This window comes from Diaphorina citri, unplaced genomic scaffold (genome assembly GCF_000475195.1).
Source record: "Diaphorina citri unplaced genomic scaffold, Diaci psyllid genome assembly version 1.1 scaffold3893, whole genome shotgun sequence".
Classification (NCBI taxonomy): Eukaryota; Metazoa; Arthropoda; class Insecta; order Hemiptera; family Psyllidae; genus Diaphorina; species Diaphorina citri.
In genome coordinates, this window is record NW_007381292.1 from 1 (window position 1) to 14,469 (window position 14,469).

The 14,469-nt window shown below is 39.4% G+C and overlaps 2 protein-coding genes across 8 annotated transcripts; one reads left to right on the forward strand and one right to left on the reverse strand.

Moving 5' to 3' along the window:
- Positions 1 to 755: 755 nt before the first annotated feature.
- LOC103520649 (ATP-binding cassette sub-family A member 17-like) lies at positions 756 to 2,238 on the forward strand. The gene is made up of 3 exons (XM_008485750.2): positions 756 to 949; positions 1,328 to 1,476; positions 1,803 to 2,238. Exons 1-3 carry the CDS (start codon positions 811 to 813, stop codon positions 1,905 to 1,907), a joined length of 393 nt encoding a protein of 130 aa, XP_008483972.1. The 5' UTR covers positions 756 to 810; the 3' UTR covers positions 1,908 to 2,238.
- A 536-nt stretch (positions 2,239 to 2,774) lies between these two features.
- Positions 2,775 to 9,503, reverse strand: LOC103520651 (E3 ubiquitin-protein ligase MARCH8-like). Of its 7 annotated transcripts, none has more exons than XM_026831684.1 (8): positions 9,301 to 9,503; positions 8,900 to 9,025; positions 7,609 to 8,242; positions 5,660 to 5,791; positions 5,363 to 5,528; positions 4,781 to 4,887; positions 3,320 to 3,470; positions 2,775 to 3,127 (listed from the first exon to the last, which is right to left on the reverse strand). In XM_026831684.1, the coding sequence occupies exons 1-8, from the start codon at positions 9,329 to 9,331 to the stop codon at positions 3,104 to 3,106; spliced, it is 1,371 nt and encodes a 456-aa protein (XP_026687485.1). In that variant the 5' UTR covers positions 9,332 to 9,503; the 3' UTR covers positions 2,775 to 3,103. The 7 variants fall into 7 exon arrangements, with proteins under 7 accessions (XP_026687485.1, XP_026687484.1, XP_017304071.1 ...); XM_026831685.1 differs by lacking the exons at positions 2,775 to 3,127; positions 4,781 to 4,887 and adding exons at positions 3,509 to 3,666; positions 4,461 to 4,569 and having other exon boundaries at positions 3,191 to 3,419; positions 5,472 to 5,528; XM_026831683.1 differs by lacking the exon at positions 3,320 to 3,470 and having other exon boundaries at positions 2,775 to 3,107; positions 4,610 to 4,887; positions 9,301 to 9,502.
- Positions 9,504 to 14,469: the final 4,966 nt, after the last annotated feature.

Genomic DNA, 14,469 nt, shown 5'->3' on the forward strand with positions numbered 1-14,469 from the left:
TTGATTCCGTGACTGGCTGTTGCGGGGCCCACTCAGCCTCGTGAGGGAAATGAGTAGCTATGACATATAAATGCGCATCGACCGGTGCCAGCACAGTAGGTAAACATTGGATGTTAGGATTATTGAGATATTAGGAAAATCTTACAATGCTGCAGTGAGCACCAAAGTTGTGACATAACAACACAAAGAAACTGCATTTACATTTACATTCTTTTCTAGAATTCACTAAGGAAATAAGCTCCTACGGAGCTTTTGAAAGTGTCAAAGTCGGACTGATCGTTCTACAGTCAAAAACAAGCATACAAACTAAAGGAACGACTTTTGTGAGAGAGTGGGTCAAGAGCTCTGACCACTGACTCTCAACCTGGAGCTGCTGGGTTTGAATCCCGGCCTGAGCGGACATTTTCTAACTCTAAACTTTTCCGTTCGCGGATTGGCAGGCCTTGAAGAAAACCGAAAGCAGTTCCGAGTATATTTATTAATGAGGTTTGATAGAAGGATCTATAATTGCTAATATAAAGTCTTATCGTCCCGAAAGCGAAAGAATAAAATACCTACCTTTCCGAGAACGAACCTTATCTGTTTGGGAGAAAATGCGCTCCGGGCGGGAATCGAACCCGTGCTAACAAGGCCGAGTGCTTTCAAAGTAGACGCGCTACCCTTCAAGCTATCTAGACTGGCTTTTTATACAGATATCGCCTTTATTATTATTATTTTTACTAAAGAAAGAATTCTCAAACATGGATCTCATTTGGTTTATTCTATTCCAGTCTGGAAGAGTGTGAGGCGTTATGTACTCGTCTAGCGGTGATGGTGAATGGCAGGCTGAGCTGTCTGGGTTCTGTTCAGCATTTGAAGAACAAGTTTGCCGTCGGCTATCAGCTCCAAATCAAGTTCCCGCCTACCACTCAGCAGAACATCAAGTGGTTCGTGGCTGCTTATCTCAAAGGTAACACCAGAAGACTAGGGTCTATATGTAGTAGTCTCTAGCACGAAACAACAGTTGAGGGGTTTGACTCAAAAATTAGTTCTAACTTGAGTCTTATGGTCATTATAAGTCATTTTTTACTCAAAAGCGAATTATAACTTTCGTCTCATTGTCCATAAGTCGTTTTTGCATCAAACCCCTCAATTATTTGTCTTTATCTTATTTAGGATTTGAGAATTGCACCAAAATCTTTGCAATACGTTTTGACTCAGATTTGGATTTGTCACCTTTTTTACGTACGTAGATTTTTTTTCGGTGGTGATGTTTGAACCCGGGACCTACCCTAAGATATCAAGCGCGTTACCACTTGGCTAACATAATTTTGTTTTGTTTCCTCAGACTCGGAAGTGGTAGAGGAGTATGAAGGCATGGTGACATTCCACGTACCGCCAGGTATAGCTTGCTCCCAGGTATTCTCAACTATGGAGAAAGCAAAGAGCGAGAGTCTGGTGGAAGACTACTCGATACAACAGACCAGCCTAGAACAGGTGAGTGATACAACAGATCAGCCTAGAACAGGTGAGAAGGAATCCCAATCCCGCGAGATGCCGCGCGGGATTTTGTGGGATTTGCCCGCATTACCGCAGTTATGCTACTAATGACCGGTCTTACCACTGAGAGTTAGCACAGTGTCAAAGGTTTTCTTTGACGTCACCCATTTGATTTTGTTTTTCGACCTAAAGGTAGGTCTTTATTTAGACCGACAACTTAGAACCAGAAAAAAGCAATGAAATCCCCCAAAAAAACCTCCCCTGGAAAAGTTCGGCGCCAAGTTTCAACTTTTTAACAAAATATTCGTCCTTTGTGTTCGCAGGTGTTCCTAAGATTTACCAAGTCCACTGTGCCTGGTTCATGCCGAAGCAAGAGTCCATTTGACCGGTCCACGCAGAATTTAGAGCTGAATGAAATGCATTTGTGATAATAAACCTTCTTGTCTTGGGACGCCCAAACCAGAGACGGGACGCCCCAACTAAACCAGGCGCCCAAACTTTCCTTGGGACGCCCCAACCAGGCAATTTTCTAGCCAGGGCTTCCTGAAAGCAATTTTGGTATAGGGCTCTTGACTTTTGTAGCCAGGGCTGCCTGGAAACAACTTTGGTATTGGGCCATCGGCTATTTAAGCCCTAAGTCACAACCTGATTAGATCTTATGCCCACCATCTCACGCTCAGATCGTCTAGGTACCGTCTGACAGACCGTGGTCTCATAGAACTAGGTCTCGAGCTTTTTCCACCACACACAATAAGACAGTTTGACAGAACTAGGTCTGTAAGGTGATCTGACAGAACTAGTTCTGTAAGGTGATCTGACAGATTTACTACCTATTTTTACCCTAAATTAGAAATTACCAAAGAACTTTTTGAAATGTAAAAGTTTTTCCGAGAAAACGAAGCTTAGAATGAAAAGTTACGAGGTTTCCAGGGCTTTCTTCTTATACTGCCTCTAGACTTGAGTCTTTCCATACCTACAGGGACAGAGTCGTTTTCGATTTAAAAGAAGCTGTAAAAATATCCAAGTAGGCAATTTACCTTGTAGGAGGTGTCGGTATTTTCTTACTGCTATATTTTTACTCAATACCTCATGGCTGGCCAACGATCAGCAATGTAGCTATGTGCTTTTATGGAGGTAGGTACATATGTATTTTTACCCCCGAAGAATGGAAAAGACACGAAAATACAGATGTTTTTGTTGGCTGCTATAAAATTGTATATTATTAGTAGGCAATTTACGTTGTAGGAGGTGTCGGTATTTTCTTACTGCTATATTTTTACTCAATACCTCATGGCTGACCAACGATCAGCAATGTAGCTATGTACCCCCGAAGAATGGAAAAGACACGAAAATACAGATGTTTTTGTAGGCTGCTATAAAATTGTATATTATTTTTTGACCAAATATAATTTTTACTTTACTATGTTAATTTTATTATTTGATAAAAATCATTTCTACTCTTGTCATTTCATTTGTTGTCGAAAATACAAGGAGATACAATCCGCACCGAATTCATACATGACCTTTTCGAGGGGGAAATCATCGCACCGAACTCACCTTTTGCCCTCAGCGGTGCAGTGGTTAACGCGTTGGCTATCAGGACCTAAATTCCAAGACCTTTAATTTATCTACTCTCCTTTCCGGTCTCCTCTATGTTCTGATCCAGTATCAACTTGACACTGAAACCGCAGAACCGCACCGAATTCATACATGACCTTTTCGAGGGGGAAATCATCGCACCGAACTCACCTTTTGCCCTCAGTGGTGCAGTGGTTAACGCGTTGGCTATCAGGACCTAAATTCCAAGACCTTTAATTTATCTACTCTCCTTTCCAGTCTCCTCTATGTTCTGATCCAGTATCAACTTGACACTGAATGTCTTCAGCCACCAATGGTACCATATCCAGTACTGTGTCCACGTATCTCGTATTAGGAGACTGGTAAATAGCCAGTTGATCACTAGTACCAGTAGTAGGACACATAGGTTAGATGTGTAGCGGGCGTCCACGTATCTCGTATTAGGAGACTGGTAAATAGCCAGTTGATCACTAGTACCAGTAGTAGGACACATAGGTTAGATGTGTAGCGGGTGTAGAAGGGATCTGCTTGGCTTTGGGCAGCCAGGAGGTCGGTAAATGAGATGGCGAAGAGATTGAAACATGTCAGGAGAATTGTGAGAAGGATGACCTATGGAAGAATGAATTTATTAGATAAAATATTTCCTTTTTGCTTTTCTTTTTTGTATGAATTTTCAAATGTTCATTTTTTAAAGTCTATCACTTAATCAGGGGAACGATTTAGGGCTTCCTCTTGAATTATCCCCGTTGTAATAACCTCTATCTACATCTAAACTTGGGATTTTAAATGTATCGAATTATGTTACGGCGGTCTCTTCCTGATCCCTTGTGTGCCGCGTCCATTTCATTTTAGGACTATTGCACTGAAAAATATGTCGAATTACTACGAAAAATATGACATAAAATATGTCGAAAAGGATTTACCAGAGAAGTTTAACTGCACAAGTATACAGGCGCAGACAAACCTGAACCGTACTAACCTGTGTCACAAACAGCAAACAGTTAGGGGCGGGAGATTGTGAGAAGGATGACCTATGGAAGAATGAATTTATTAGATTAAATATTTCCTTTTTGCTTTTCTTTTTTATATGAATTTTCAAATGTTCATTTTTTAAAGTCTATCACTTTTAATCAGGGGAACGATTTAGGGCTTCCTCTTGAATTATCCCCGTTGTAATAAGCTTTATCTACATCGAAACTTGGGATTTTAAATGTATCGAATTATGTTAAGGCGGTCTCTTCCTGATCCCTTGTGTGCCGCGTCCATTTCATTTTAGGACTATTGCACTGAAAAATATGTCGAATCACTACGAAAAATATGACATAAAATATGTCGAAAAGGATTTACCGGAGAAGTTTAACTGCACAAGTATACAGGCGCAGACAAACCTAAACCGTACTAACCTGTGTCACAAACAGCAAACAGTTAGGAGCGGGAAAGCCTCTCGTCTTGTCTCTCAACCAAACAAACTTCAGCATAGACCAGCCAATATTTCGCTCCGTCGGTTCAAACCTGGTCTGTCAGGACCTAAATTCCAAGACCTTTAATTTATCTACTCTCCTTTCCGGTCTCCTCTATGTTCTGATCCAGTATCAACTTGACACTGAATGTCTTCAGCCACCAATGGTACCATATCCAGTACTGTGTCCACGTATCTCGTATTAGGAGACTGGTAAATAGCCAGTTGATCACTAGTACCAGTAATAGGACACATAGGTTAGATGTGTAGCGGGTGTAGAAGGGATCTGCTTGGCTTTGGGCAGCCAGGAGGTCGGTAAACGAGATGGCGAAGAGATTGAAACATGTCAGGAGGATTGTGAGAAGGATGACCTATGGAAGAATGAATTTATTAGATAAAATATTTCCTTTTTGCTTTTCTTTTTTATATGAATTTTCAAATGTTCATTTTTTAAAGTCTATCACTTAATCAGGGGAACGATTTAGGGCTTCCTCTCAAATTATCCCCGTTGTAATAAGCTCTGTCTACATCGAAACTTGGGATTTTAAAGGTATCGAATTATGTTAAGGCGGTCTCTTCCTGATCCCTTGTGTGCCGCGTCCATTTCATTTTAGGACTATTGCACTGAAAAATATGTCAAATTACTACGAAAAATATGTCGAAAAGGATTTACCGGAGAAGTTCCTGATCCCTTGTGTGCCGCGTCCGTTTCATTTTAGGACTATTGCACTGAAAAATATGTCGAATTACTACGAAAAATATGACATAAAATATGTCGAAAAGGATTTACCGGAGAAGTTCAACTGCACAAGTATACAGGCGCAGACAAACCTGAACCGTACTAACCTGTGTCACAAACAGCAAACAGTTAGGGGCGGGAAAGCCTCTCGTCTTGTCTCTCAACCAAACAAACTTCAGCATAGACCAGCCAATATTTCGCTCCGTCGGTTCAAACCTGGTCTGAAACTTGTACTGGCACAATTCACACGTGTCGGTGGTCTTCTCGTTCAACCACTTCTCCAGACAGTTCTCAACCAAACAAACTTCAGCATAGACCAGCCAATATTTCTCTCCGTCGGTTCAAACCTGGTCTGAAACTTGTACTGGCACAATTCACACGTGTCGGTGGTCTTCTCGTTCAACCACTTCTCCAGACAGTGGAGATGAACCAGACCAACACTACCGCGACATCGACACATGGTGGTGGGTGGGGTGTGGTGGTCGTTGCTGTCGTCGTAGCAAATGCGACAGATGTGCTCGTTGTCCAGAGAATCCCTGAGGAATGGACGAACTGGTTATATGTAGGCTTGCCAAATATCCAAAATGTCGATTCGGGATGCGAATCCGCGAACATAATTGCCAAATCCGCGAACATAATCGCAAAATCCGCATCGTAGCAAATGCGACAGATGTGCTCGTTGTCCAGAGAATCCCTGAGGAATGGACGAACTGGTTATATGAATAGGAACGAAACGCAAACAACTTCAAAGTTATAGGAACAATACAATACATACTCAGAAAAAGGGAGTCCCCAAAAGCTCGATAAGGCCCAAAATCTAATGAGAATCGCCAAATCCGCGAACATAATCGCGAAATCACATAGGTACGATATGTACATAGGTACGATAGGTGATAGGTAACATACTCAGAAAAAGGGAGTCCCCAAAAGCTCGATAAGGCCCAAAATCTAATGAGCAAATTTCATAGGTGTGTTGAAGATTTCTCCCAAAATTCATAAAAATCGGACTAACCCTTCTGGAGTTATGACGGAAATCATTTATAAATGAAAAAGGCCCTTTACGGGGTACTCGGATATTTGTACTCTTTTCTGGGTATACCTAAAAAACTGATTACACAAAATTCAACTGATTGGCCATAAAGAGTGCGAAAATTAGCTGACTGACCATGTGGCAATAACAAATGCGACAGATGTGCTCGTTGTCCAGAGAATCCCTGAGGAATGGACGAACTGGTTATATGAATAGGAACGAAACACAAACAACTTCAAAGTTATAGGAACAATACAATACATACTCAGAAAAAGGGAGTCCCCAAAAGCTCGATAAGGCCCAAAATCTGATGAGCAAATTTCATAGGTGTGTTGAAGATTTCTCCCAAAATTCATAAAAATCCGACTAACCGTTCTGGAGTTATGACGGAAATCATTTATAAATGAAAAAGGTCCTTTACAATCTTTACATTTACAGGGTACTCGGATATTTGTACTCTTTTCTTATTCTTTCGACATCGTTCGATAATTCGATTCGTTCGATCGTTCTTCAGATCTAGGTAGTCTTCCAAATTTTAATAAAAAAAATTAGAGAACCTTTTGAATATTCAATAGAAACGTAGAAAAAGATAAAACATTTTTTGAAAATAAGAAACAGCGAGAAGTTATACTATGAAAATAAAGCGAAATTTGACTATTGTTGCATATTGCATACACAGAAATATGTACATGTAGCTATGTCTGTCTGTTACGGCACTGTTACGCTGATGGACCTTTTGTTGTCCTCTTTTCACGAAAAAACGGCTCGACCGATTTTGATGGAATTTTTTGTGGTTGTTGAGAAGAGTACTGAGGGTGATACAGGCTATTTAAATTTGTCATATTCCATCCCGATTCAAAATGGCAGCACTTTAAAGTTATGACTCTTACACCGCGCTGATCCCGTACAAAGGACGGGTCAACCATTAGTTAACTTTAAATGTAGATAGAATGTAGGTACTGGAAAATCCTTCAGCGAAAATTCCTTCCCTGAGAAGACTGCCACGTACCTTCTGACAATAGTTTTCAAGCTGCTCATGGCCATTACTTTCTTGACAATATCTGATACTTTTCCGAAATTTTCTTTCGCCAAACTATGTAAACCGCCGTTTTGCATATGGCCTTAGGGTCAGTCAGCTAATTTTCGCACTCCTTATGGCCAATCAGTTGAATTTTGTGTAATCAGTTTTTTAGGTATACCCCTCTTTTCTTTCGACATCATTCTTCAGGTCTAGTCTTCCAAATTAACTTTAAATGTACATAGATAGAATGTACTGGAAAATCCTTCAGCGAAAATTCCTTTCCTGAGAAGACTGCCACGTACCTTCTGACAATAGTTTTCAAGCTGCTCATGGCCATTACTTTCTTGACAATATCTGATTTGAGTTCTTCTAGATAGGTGGGGAATTCTAAATCCATCTCGTCATAATCTGTATCAATATCTAGGTCCACATTTGTGTCAGTGTCTAGTTCCACATTTGTGTCGATATTTCGTTTTGTATTTCTTTTTAAATCCATTTCCACTTCTTTGATTATGTCTTGTTCCTTATTTTTGTTTATATCTTTCTTCACTTTTTCGTTTATATCTTGTTCCACATTTCTGTGTATTCTTTTGATACCGCGTTCCATTTTTCTTTTCATGTCTTGTTCCACATTTATGTCAATACCTCGTTCCATATGTCTTTTTATATCTTGCTCCACATTTCTATTTAGATCCACTTCCATTACTTCCACACTTGAATCTACGCCTTGTTCAATATTCCTCTTTATATCTTGTCTTGCGTTTTCCATGTGAATTTTCAGTTCTACCTTCCTGTTAACATCTTGTCTCACGTTTGTTTCAACATCTCGTCTCACGTTTGTGTTAACATCTCGTCTCACATTTGTTTCAACATCTCGCCTCACGTTTGTGTCAACATCCAGGTCAACATTTCCATGTTGTTTCACATTTTCTATATCTCGTTTTCTTTGATTATGTCTTGTTCCTTATTTTTGTTTATATCTTTCTTCACTTTTTCGTTTACATCTTGTTCCACATTTCTTTTTATATCATGTTCCACATTTCTGTGTATTCTTTTGATACCACGTTCCATTTTTCTTTTCATGTCTTGTTCCACATTTATGTCAATACCTCGTTCCATATGTCTTTTTATATCTTGCTCCACATTTCTATCCGTTGATTATGTCTTGTTTGTCTTGTTCCTTATTTTTGTTTATATCTTTCTTCACTTTTTCGTTTATATCTTGTTCCACATTTCTTTTCATATCATGTTCCACATTTCTGTGATTTCTTTTGATACCACGTTCCATTTTTCTTTTCATGTCTTGTTCCACATTTATGTCAATACCTCGTTCCATATTTCTTTTTATATCTTGCTCCACATTTCTATTTAGATCCACTTCCATTACTTCCACACTTGAATCCACGCCTTGTTCAATATTCCTCTTTATATCTTGTCTTGCGTTTTCCATGTTAATATTCAGTTCTACCTTCTTGTTAACATCTTGTCTCACGTTTGTTTCAACATCTCGCCTCACATTTGTTTCAACATCTCGCCTCACGTTTGTGTCAACATCCAGGTCAACATTTCCATGTTGTTTCACATTTTCTATATCTCGTTCCATGTTTGTTATCAGTTGTACAACTGTGTCATTACAGTTTCCATCATCATTACAGATACGAGTAGTGTTGTTTATTTCCACTTTGTCGATTATTTCCTTCTGTAAATCAGAGGTTTCATTTTCGTCTGAAGGTTTTTTATCCAAAGGCATTACTGTTTAGTATTCAGTTCTACCTTCTTGTTAACATCTTGTCTCACATTTGTTTCAACATCGCGCCTCACGTTTGTGTCAACATCCAGGTCAACATTTCCATGTTGTTTCACATTTTCCATATCTCGTTCCATATTTGTTATCAGTTGTACAACTGTGTCATTACAATTTCCATCATCATTACAGATAGTGTTGTTCATTTCCACTTTATCGATTATTTCCTTCTGTAAATCAGAGGTTTCATTTTCGTCTGAAGGTTTTTTATCCAAAGGCATTACTGTTTAGTATTAATTTGAGCTCTAGGTGTGTTTATACCTGACTATAATGGAATTATATGGATGAATTTGGAAGAAAAAAGGTGCTTTTAGAAAATTTGGAGGTGCGATGTATTTTTGGGGATTCAACCGTGTCTAAGAACTGACCACTAATTTTAGTCGCCAGATGAACGGATTCCTTGCTGCTGGTTGTTTCGACCGACCTAAAATCATTTCCAGAATCCACCGGCAAGTTGCTGAAGTAGGTAGAAAGAAGACAGGAAGAACGAAGAGAGAAGATGAGGTATGACGGAAAACAAGAAAAAGGAGATGCAGCAAAAAACTGATGAAATGAATGTGAAAAAAAGAAGAGAAAGACGAGAGAAAAGAGAAGAGGGCACATGAAGAACAAAGGAGAAAGAAAAGAGAAAATCAAAGAGTGCGTATAAAGGAAAAGGAAAAACAAAAATACAGCGAAAAACTGGTGAGAGTGATGAGAATGGGAAAATTGACCACTAATTTTAGTCGCCATATGAACGGATTCCTTGCTGCTGGTTGTTTCGACCGACCTAAAATCATTTCCAGAATCTACCGGCAAGTTGCTGAAGTAGGTAGAAAGAAGACAGGAAGAACGAAGAGAGAGGATGAGGTATGACGGAAAACAAGGAAGAAGAAAAAGGAGATGCAGCGAAAAACTGATGAAATGAATGGGAAAAAGGAAGAGAAAGACGAGAGAAAAGAGAAGAGGGCACATGAAGAACAAAGGAAAAAGAAAAGAGAAAATCAAAGAGTGCGTATAAAGGAAAAGGAAAAACAAAAATACAGCGAAAAACTGGTGAGAGTGATGAGAATGGGAGGAAAAGAAGAGAAAGATGAGAGAAAAGGGAAGAAGACTCATAAAGAACAAAAGAGGAAAAGAGAAAAAAGGAGGAAACGAAAATACAGCGGGAAACTGATGAAGGTTTCTCCTACATAACGAGAAAGGGAGGGGAGAAAACAGGATAAATGAAAGAGGAGGCAGTGAAAATCTCGACACCCGAGGGTGGGGCGGGGAGAAAGACGAGAGAAAAGAGAAGAGGGCACATGAAGAACAAAGGAAAAAGAAAAGAGAAAATCAAAGAGTGCGTATAAAGGAAAAGGAAAAACAAAAATACAGCGAAAAACTGGTGAGAGTGATGAGAATGGGAGGAAAAGAAGAGAAAGATGAGAGAAAAGGGAAGAAGACTCATAAAGAACAAAAGAGGAAAAGAGAAAAAAGGAGAGAACGAAAATACAGCGGGAAACTGAGGAAGGTTTCTCCTTCATAACGAGAAAGGGAGGGGAACGAAGGAGGGGAGAAAACAGGATAAATGAAAGAGAAAGAGGAGGCAGTGAAAATCTCGACACCCGAGGGTGGGGCGGGGGGCGAAAAGGGGAGAGGGGGACTTGACGCTTGCGCCACGCCTCTGACACGAGAGTCTCTATTGATCTCTCTCTCTCTCTTGAAAAAAGAAGAGAAAGACGAGAGAAAAGAGAAGAGGGCACATGAAGAACAAAGGAGAAAGAAAAGAGAAAATAAAAGAGTGCGTATAAAGGAAAAGGAAAAACAAAAATACAGCGAAAAACTGGTGAGAGTGATGAGAATGGGAGGAAAAGAAGAGAAAGACGAGAGAAAAGAGAAGAAGACTCATAAAGAACAAAAGAGAAAAAAGGAGAGAATGAAAATACAGCGGGAAACTGATGAAGGTTTCTCCTTCATAACGAGAAAGGGAGGGGAACGAAGGAGGGGAGAAAACAGGATAAATGAAAGAGAAAGGGGAGGTAGTGAAAATCTCGACACCCGAGGGTGGGGGGGAGGAGATGAGGAAAGTCGTGTGATGTTCACACCAGATTTTATTTTTATTTTTTATATATATTCGTAAAACTGAAAAAGTAGCTCTACCTATCTAACCTACTTAAAGTAACATTATTCGACTAGACAGAGAGAGAGAGAGAGAGAGAGAGAGAGAGAGAGAGAGAGAGAGAGAGAGAGAGAGAGAGAGAGAGAGAGAGAAACAGTGAAAGTGATAAAGATATTGGAATGATAAGTACCTACTATGTTTTCACTTGACAAATGTATGAAACTTATTTATTATTCTGAGCTTTCGTTTCTAGAAGAGTGAAAGTGAGTCCACAGGGAAAGCAAATTCAAGAGACGGTTTAGGTATGTATGTCAAGAAAAGATGAGACTTGGATAGGTAGGTAGGAAGGTAGGTATTACATTTTACAGGTTTTCAAAATATTGCTAGATACGTACCTATACTACCTACTTATAGCAGGCAAAAAAACTCGTTAAAAATTGGGCTTTTTGGACCCTTTTTTGAAAGCTCTAAAAATTGGTCTAAATATCAACCACGCTAAACGTCGCTTAACATCAGTGATCCGTCAGAAACTGGTTGTATTGAACATGGTATGACCGAGTATAACCATTGGCTGAAAAGATTGGTAAGGGTACCAAATGAATGAGATTGAGAAATGTATGCTGTTGTGTTAACGTGATTGGTGGATGGTGGATGTGTCAACAACACCAGATTTTGTTCACATATTAAAGATATTAGTGGATGTGTCAAAAGCACCAAATGTTTCTTTCACCATAACTCTCGAACGGTGTGTTCGATTTTTATGAAATTTGGCAAGCATATTTAACACATGAAGGACATTTTTTATTATTATTATTTTTTTTAAAGAGGTTTGACAGAGGGAACTGTAACTGGTATGGTTTTGTCGTCCCGAAATCGAAGAGAGAAGGAAGACAGGATAGGAGAAAGCCAGCCGTTCCGAGAACGAACATTATCCCATCAGGATAAAATCCGCCCCGGGCGGGAATCGTACCCGCGGCCTAGCGCTTACAAGGCAGACGCACTACAAACTAAGCTAACTAGGCTGGCTGAAGGACATTTGATCACTAAATTTTAGAACCAATTGGGGCTGTTAGAGAGCCATACGGTACGCTAGTACCTACCTACTGTGACCAAACCATTGGTGGATATGTTAAATGAACGGGAATTCATTAATTGGAAAACCGAAATCAGGTTTCATGACTTCCCTGTATCTTTAAAAGGGAACTTTCTTGTCAAAGGCAGATGATATGAGATAGGAGGTACATACTCATAGCAAAGTCAGAAGCCATTGTCTTCTTCTTTATTGTCTTCTTCTTTTTCTTCTTATCCTCCTTCTCCTCCTTTTCCGTCTTCTTCTTCTCTTCCTTTTTGTTTTTCTCCTTCTCCTCTTTCTTCGTATATTTCCTCTCCTTTTACTTCCCTGTCTCTTTAAAAGGGAACTTTCTTGTCAAAGGCAGATGATACTAGATAGGAGGTACATACTCATAGCAAAGTCAGAAGCCATTGTCTTCTTTTTCTTCTTAATATCCTTCTCCTCCTCCTCCTCCTCTTTCTTCGTATATTTCCTTTCCTTCTCCTCCTCCTTCTCCTCCTTTTCCGTCTTCTTCTTCTCTTCCTTTTTGTTTTTCTCCTTCTCCTCTTTCTTCGTATATTTCCTCTCCTTTTCCTCCTCCTTCTTCTCCTTGTCTCAGCACTTTTTCTCATAATTTGTGTTTAACTTTCATCAGGAATTCTCTTCTCCTCTCTCCTCTCTCTCGCTCTCTCGCTCTCTCACCCACTATATCAAGTGTCACTTTTACTCTTGAGAAAGAAAAATGCGAGGAGATAAAAAAAAAAAAAATATATATAAAAATTCAATTTAGATTTCGCCATCAGACAATGAAAAGGAAATGGAGTAGAACGAGGATTATCAGGGGAGTAAAACATCCTCCGTGAGCGAGTATCACACTGGAGGTTTCGGGTTCGATTCTCGGAAGACGAAGTTTTTTTGGTTCTCTTACTGGAACATGGGCTGACCCTTGGTGAAATATGGGCTGTAAAAAATATGGGATGACTTGAAATATAGGGAAATATAGGGCGAAATATAGGGACAACTCAGCCACCTCAGGACTATTGCGTAGCTACTTGAATCGAGTAGCGACCGGTGACGGCATTACCAGAGTAAAAAGAGTGGCAGGGTTCTTCTTAACGAGCTCTTCCACCCAATCACTGATCTTTTCTTCCAATGTGAGCCTTTAAGATATTTTACCAGGGAGGTCCTTTATTATTTTTTTTTTTTAAGAGGTTTGACAGAGGGAACTGTAACTGCTATGGTCTTATCGTCCCGAAGAGATTTGGATAGGTAGGTAGGTACATTTTACAGGTTTTCAAAATATTGCTAGATACGTACCTACTTATAGCAGGCAAAAAAACTCGTTAAAAATTGCGCTTTTTGGACCTTTTTTTGAAAGCTACTAAAAATTGGTCTAAATATCAACCACGCTAAACGTCGCTTAACATCAGTGATCCGTCAGAAACTGGTTGTATTGAACGTGGTATAACCGAGTATAACCATTGGCTGAAAAGATTGGTAAGGGTACCAAATGAATGAGAAATGTATGCTGTTGTGTTAACGTGATTGGTGGATGGTGGATGTGTCAACAACACCAGATTTTGTTCACATATATTAAAGATATTAGTGGATGTGTCAACAACACCAGATTTTGTTCACAATCATATTAAAGATATTAGTGGATGTGTCAAAAGCACCAAAATGTTTCTTTCACAATAACTCTCGAACGGTGAGTTCGATTTTTATGAAATTTGGCAAGCATATTTGACACATGAAGAACTTTTTTTCAAGAGGTTTGACAGAGGGAACTGTAACTGCTATGGTCTTGTCGTCCCGAAATCGAAGAGAGAAGGAAGACAGGATAGGAGTAGAGACGGTTTAAGTATGTCAAGAAAAGATGAGACTTGGATAGGTAGGTATTACATTTTACAGGTTTTCAAAATATTGCTAGATACGTACCTACTTATAGCAGGCAAAAAAAACTCGTTAAAAATGGGGCTTTTTGGACCTTTTTTGAAAGCTACTAAAAATTGGTCTAAATATCAACCACGCTAAACGTCGCTTAACATCAGTGATCCGTCATAAACTGGTTGTATTGAACATGGTATAACCGAGTATAACCATTGGCTGAAAAGATTGGTAAGGGTACCAAATGAATGAGAAATGTATGCTGTTGTGTTAACGTGATTGTGACCGTTTTTTTTGGCGGTTTTCAGCTATACCGACTAAACGGTTAGAGATATTGTAAA